General features: G+C 38.9%; 1 protein-coding gene across 1 annotated transcript in view; it reads left to right on the forward strand.

Annotated features, from left to right (window-relative positions):
• FAM149A (family with sequence similarity 149 member A) overlaps window positions 1-5,927 on the forward strand; it is a 33,104-nt gene extending 27,177 nt beyond the window's left edge. Inside the window, 1 exon segment of the mRNA XM_089903663.1 lies at window positions 1,986-5,927. Within this exon segment, the coding sequence (XP_089759789.1) occupies window positions 1,986-2,059 (74 nt within the window). The 3' untranslated portion in view covers window positions 2,060-5,927.
• The last annotated feature ends 870 nt before the right edge of the window (window positions 5,928-6,797 follow it).

Genomic DNA, 6,797 nt, shown 5'->3' on the forward strand with positions numbered 1-6,797 from the left:
CTTTTATAAAAGGAAGGCAGGACAGGGAAAGGAGATCATCAGCAAGGAAAAAAGGAAAGTTCATTGGAGGAAGGTAAAAGCTCAAGTGATGATAGCTTGTCTTTGGCTGAGCTGCCGGGTTTTCCATTGGCTGGGCTTGTTGCTGGGCAAGAAGGAAGTCTTCCTTCCTCCTGCTGGGGCAGGAGTGTAGCTGTGCTTCCTGTTTGGGAGAGCAAGGTAGTCTCTTCCTGTTGGGGTCAGTCAGTTACTGATGTCTTCCTGGTGGGGTAATTAAAGGTGAGTGGTGGGCAGGGCATGAGAGCTCCCACTACTGGCTTTCCAACCCCAACTTTGGCTGAGGTTTCCTTTTATTAATTTGCACAATCTTAAAGGAGAAAATGCCCGAAGTTTTTCCTAATAATTTAGAGCCTCACCCTCATAAAAAAGAAAATGCTGTCTTGAGTCTTATGAGAAATCAATGTCTCTCTGCTGTAGAGTTTCCATTTTTTTCTTCTGAATGAAACTCTATTTTCAAATTCTCTTTGAAGATCTCATTATAAAAAATGCTTCACAAAATTAATATAAATCTTCTAGTTATTTTATGATGTAGAGTTTTACAGATAAATACTTATTCTCAGGTAGTATGCCATTTAAAGAATGAAGTTTCTAGACTGAATTCAGGCCTATGATGTTTTAATTTTCAAAACCGTTACCAACATTTTTGTTCAAGGAGGCAACGTAGCATCGTCATGAGGTGTGCCACTCTGGAATCAAATGCCTGGTTTCCATCCTGACTCGAGCACCTACTAGCTGAGCACTTTAGGAGAGCCTCAACTGCTCCGGGCCTCAGTTCTTTTATAATAGACTAGATGGAGAAAACAATTATTGGAAAAATGTATGGAAAGGACCTAGCTAGATGCCAAGCATACACTGTTTGCTCAAAAAATATGAATCATTTGTATTACAGATAATCTCAAATGTAGAGGATAATTTGCTGTTTTAAGGGAAATAATATAACTTTAAAATAAATCTAGTATAATTCAAGCACTGGGACAACTCAGGTTTATCACTGTTTATGTCAGCCCTTCTATAGTTCTATAGCATAGTGATGTCAAAATTTCTCTATTCTTTTGAGATTTTTCTCCTATGCTCATAGCTCTAAGCTGCTGTGTCTTTTTGTTGCTTTTTGCCTTGTGCATTCCCCAGGAGTATTCTCTGTCATTTTCAATGACAATAGTTCTTTCTCTAAAAGGCAGCCGTGGTATGTGAGAGAGAGAACAGTGACGGTTGATAAATACGATTCTGCGGATGGCCAATAGACAGTGGCTAGTTTCGGAGATGTTGACTGCAGCGTGCTAGGTGGAGATGCCAAATAGTTTGTTGGGCGCACAGTACTAGAGGTTAGGAGAGGAAACTGGGCTCTGAATTTGTTTAAAATCTGCACTCTTAATTTTTCACCAAATACTAAGTCACTGTATTCTCTTATCAATAACTTTGTGACAACTGTCATTATTGCTGGTTGGAGGCCTTTTTCATGTCTATAGAAGTGATTGAGGGTACATAAGAGAGATGTTCCTATATTTCTAAAGATTTATTTTCTTCTTCTCTGACAAGCAGGCTTGTGGTCTCTTGCTTACCTTTGCTTCCAGGTCCAAAAGCGCAGGGGCTATTAACTTATCAGCATTATTTCTGTAGCAGAAAAAAATAAAAAAGAAAGGAGAAGCTGAGGGACCAAGAGTTGGAAGGACTTCTTAAGGTAGCTGACAGAGTTCTCTGGGGGAACTCATGGCCAGGACCAAGGCCCAGTGGAGGGGAAGCACCCCTCTTTCTTCTCAGCACCCAGAGTGGCAGTTTTTCCAGATGACTATTTCCTGATTTGTGTACAAATGACATTAAGTTTTTTTTTTTTCGTTTTAAAAAATATCATCTGCATGGAACATATAACACGATCCTTTTGGGACCTGGGATTTGTAACATTTTAATGAGAATTTTGCTTGGTGTTTCAGGTTCACAATTTCCACCTAAATCTTTTCAGAGGACAACTTTGACTTTCAGAAAGAGATTCCAAGTGGCGTGTTGATGTGACTTCACCAGGACTGCAACACCTGCTGAAGCATTCAAAGCCTCGGTACACCATTTATCACTTGAAAAATAGAAGAAGTATTGTTACATATCTGTCTGACAGTCTGAGATGTTCGACTGCCTGAGAGAAATGCAAACAAATAAACAACTTAATTTTGAACACTTTTTGCTGTAAAGAGAATACAAGTCAAACCCACCAACCTTCTTCATTATCGGAAGCATTCCAGTAAAGGTTCTTTAGGCTTTGCTCAGAAGAATCTAATATGTGTTTATAATTCATCCTTTTATTAATTATACACAGACACACACATGCTTAGTGCGTGTATTCACACACTACTTCGTATATGAAAGTATATTATCTAGGAATATGCCATTTTATCTAGGAGTATGTAACTTTATGTCTTTTGAGATTTTTTTGTCTCATTCTATTATTAATTCCATCAAAGTCCTAGTCACTAATAGATATTACTCCCTCCTTTAGAAAATAGCAGAGTCACCTTTGGTACAATATGACAGGTTGACTAATGTTCAGATTGTTCTAGTCATTGTGCTGACTTTCTTATACCTTTTTAAAAAAGCACTTTAGGGGCTTCCCTGGTGGCGCAGTGGCTGGGAGTCCGCCTGCCGATGCAGGGGACGCAGGTTTGTGCCCCGGTCCGGGAAGATCCCACATGCCGCGGAGTGGCTGGGCCCATGAGCCATGGCCGCTGAGCCTGCGCGTCCGGAGCCTGTGCTCTGCAACGGGAGAGGCCACAACAGTGAGAGGCCCGCGAACCGCAAAAAATAAAAAATAAAAAAATAAAAAAATAGAAGTACAGTGGTCTAGACTCATACCTTATAAACATTTTCTATTGGAAAATAAAGTACTATTTTAGAGATAACATAAAGTCTTGGCTCTACCACTCACTTAAAAAAAAAAAAACAGCCTGCTTATGCATATATTTTAACACCTGTATTAAAGATAATACAGATAATAATCTAGAGTTTATTAAATAATGCTTAAATCAAGGATGGTGTAGGGCAGTGTCATAATAATCTACTTTGATAAATGAGTCTCATCTTAGAATTTACCTAACAAAGTTTGAAAAAGGCAAATCAAATTACTCCTGAGATCAATTTTTAAACTAAGGTTAGTGACTATATTAATTAAAATGTCAGTTTATCCAAAACCGAAGAAGAAATGAAGGAATTTAAAAATAATATAAAAAAATGTAAAATACCATAGAAAACTACTAGATTGTATGAATTTAATACTAAAGGAAGTATCCATAGAGTTGTTATTCTGAACTAGAATGGGATTTCTATACCAATTAAGAGATACATTTTTATAATATCATAAATCATTTGCATATTATATTTTTATTGTCATTGTTTTCTTATGACTACAGATCATGGTTAGGATGTTTAATTCTTTAATTTTTAATAAAAAGTGTTGAGTTTTCAAAAATTCATTACATTTATAAAATGTTTAGATTCCCAATTTTCAATACAATTTGTGTAAATATTTCTCTATTCTGCAGTGTCTAATAAACAGGTTACTCATTCATTTATTTCCAACTCCATAGCAAACTTTTCCCTGTGAATTCAAAATATATATCCATATATGTTTGTGAGGGTTTTACCTCATTTATGAGTACACCAATTTAATCTTCATTTCAGAAAATGGCATTCCTGTGTGGCAATCATACTTGATATTTATCAAGCACCTCTTTTGTATAAGATTCTGTTCTAAGCATTGGGCTGAACAAGACAAAGTTTTGCCCTAATAGAACTTACATTCTAGTGGAGCGCACAGACTGTAAACAAATCAATAGAAACATAAGGTGAGATAACAATCAGTGCTATGAAGAAATATAAAATAAGGCCATGTGACAGTGGAAAGAGTTGCAACTTTAGATAGGACAGTCAGGGGAGGCTTTATTGCAGAGGTAGTCTTTGAGCAAAGACTCAAAGCAAATGAGAAAAGAAGCCATGTAGAAATGGAAAAAAGAATTCTAGACAGAGGAAAAAACACACAGCCCAAAACAGGAGCATACCTGGAGGTTTGAAGAGCAGCAAAGAGGCCAGTGGGACGTGGGATGGAATTAGCAAGGAGGTAAATAATAAAGAATGAGATCAGCAAAGTAATAGGAGCTGAGGGTTTAAGATCCTTTATGGCCTTGGAAGTTGTAAATTATCCGAAATGGGGAGCCACTGGAGAGTTCTGAGGACCAAGTGATGTAATCTGACACGAGATGATGTTTCAGATCAGATGATAGTGGTGCAGCTGGGGAGGAGACAGGGACCTTGGGTGTGTTCTCAAATTTGAGCCAATAGGATTTGCCATTGGACTGGATGAGCAGGGTAATAAAAAATCCAGATTGACTCGAAAGCTCTGGCTTAACACTTGGAAAGATGGTGTTGGCCTTTACCGAAATCAGAAAAAGTTCAAGAGGAGCAGATTTGGAGGCATGTTGAGACATGTTTGTTTGAGATGCCTGAAGTGGAGATGTTGAGGTGTTTCGATATCTGTCCCTGGGGTTTAGAGAGGAGGTATAGACTGGTGTGTGTGTGTGTGTGTGTGTGTATATATATATATATAAATATATGGTATTTAAGTACTGAAATGGATGAGATAACCAAGAAAGTGAGAACTTAGAAGCAGGGAAAAAAGAGTTCTGAGCCCCGGGCATCTTAACCATCTGGAGGTACGGGATGTGAAGAGAAACTAGCAAAGCAGACAGAAAGAATAACTGGTGAGGGAGAAAAAAATCAAGATAATATGGAGTCAAAGTCAAATGGGGGCAGCGGGGTTCAAGGAAGTGATAAGGACTCAAACATGTTGAATGCTGTTGATAAGTCAATTTAGATAAGGTCTGAGAAATGACTTAAAGATTTAGCTACATGGGAGATATTGGTGATCTTGACAAGATATGTGCTAGAAGAATGGACAACACAAAAGTCTGAAGAGGCTTCAGGAGAGAATAAGAGGAGGAATTGAAGACAGTAGGAATTTACACTGATCATTTGATGTGTGTGAGTATATAGATAACATAGTTCTATATCCAGTGAGAATTTATTTTTTTAATCTAAATTAGGTATCTTTTTCATACTGGGAATCATTCCAAGTGAGATAAAATTTAAGGAAATCAGTGTTAACATTTACAAAGGCCTTCTGTAGTTTATAACACATTCTGGCCCACGACTTTAACTTTCAGAAGCACTTATTTGAAGCTGGGGAGAGTAGCAAACAAAGACCTTCCAAGTGGGAAGGGATTCGTCCTTTACTGTAGAATGAATCTTCAGGAGAGAAAGTAAGTTCACACCTTCCTACTCAATTGGATTAGTTCCATGAAGCTGACAATGAATGTGGTTACAAAGGCAGACAGATTTGTCTTCACCTTGGCACAGCACTGTTTCCTACACAGAGCATCCTTACCTTTTACGGTGGACCTTCTAAGATGCAGCACTGTGTACGTTGCTACCAGGAGAGAAGGATGGTGCTGTGCATTTCTTGCAGGCCTGGCCATCTGACTGGTTTCCTCTGAAATGTAAATATTCCAAGGCAGTATGAGAAGGGTCTCATCTGGTAACAAGAAAACCACAGGAAAGATGAAAGGGAACAAAGGGACAAGGCTTTTGTTGACCCTTAAAAAAAAACTTCAGTGTCCTGTTCCTCACCCACAAATTGCCTTCAAAATAAAACTAAACCGTGTACACCTGGCAGTCAACTCAAGGTTTATTTCAGCTCGCTCCATGCCACCCATCAACATCATCTTGCTCTAGGCACTCTTAGCTACCTTGTGCTCCAAGCAGGGGCCCCTACACTGTCTCCTGAACCCCTCATACCCTTCCCTGACCTGGAGCACTTCTTCTCTCATGCTGCCTGGAGCATTCACTCCCCCCACCCCACCCCACCCCATCCCTCCCTCTTTCTCGACTTCCTGAGGTCTGCAGTTGTAGGTTATATTCCTTGTTTTGTCCACAGGGATTAGCAGAGAGTCAGATATAGACAAATCTTGTACTTTTATAGCTTTAATTGGCCTTGTGGCTCAGCCTCAGTCCTTTAGAGAGAAGGAAATGAGAGCCCAGAAGATATACTGAAAGATATTACACAGATATATTTTTTCAAAGTGTTAAAGTAATTCAACAATATGGAAGTGAATAACACAAAAAGTGTAAGTTCTTCTCCATTCCCATGCAGTCGAGTTGATCATTATTTTTCTTTCCAGGTATTAGTCTAGCTGCAGAGAAAAAAAATTCTCCCAAAGAGGGCATTACATTATATATTTTGTTCTGCAACTTGTTTATTATTTTTTTCCACTTAATATTTCATGAACGTCTTTCTGTGTCGGTATATATAGATGACTTGAAGAAATTCAGTTGGAGAAAAGTCTTAGGTATGTTTTTCTCTACATCAAAGAGGCTCTGCAGGTGGCTGCAAGTAAAGCTAATCCAATTAAGCAAAATAAAAATACAGGTTATTCTCAATATTCCAGCTTCCTTGGCACTTTTCCTATAGCTTAGGGACGTGCTGCTAGGAGAGGGACACTCCATCCCAGCGCCTTTGTGAAGAAGGATCAAGTGTACACAAGGGAACCAGAATCAGGATTGGGTACCTGGAGAAAAGAGAGAATTTGGTAGTTAGGGAAACCAGCCCCTGGGCAGAAGTGGAGCATCCTCCTCACTGTCCTTACCTTTTCCCTCCGCAGGCTCAGAGGTTTGTCTCCTTTCCCTTTTGAGAGCACTCCATAACT

This window comes from Delphinapterus leucas, chromosome 21, assembly GCF_059928025.1.
Source record: "Delphinapterus leucas isolate spDelLeu-1000000601 "Yukka" chromosome 21, BTC_Dleu_Yukka2, whole genome shotgun sequence".
NCBI lineage: Eukaryota > Metazoa > Chordata > Mammalia > Artiodactyla > Monodontidae > Delphinapterus > Delphinapterus leucas.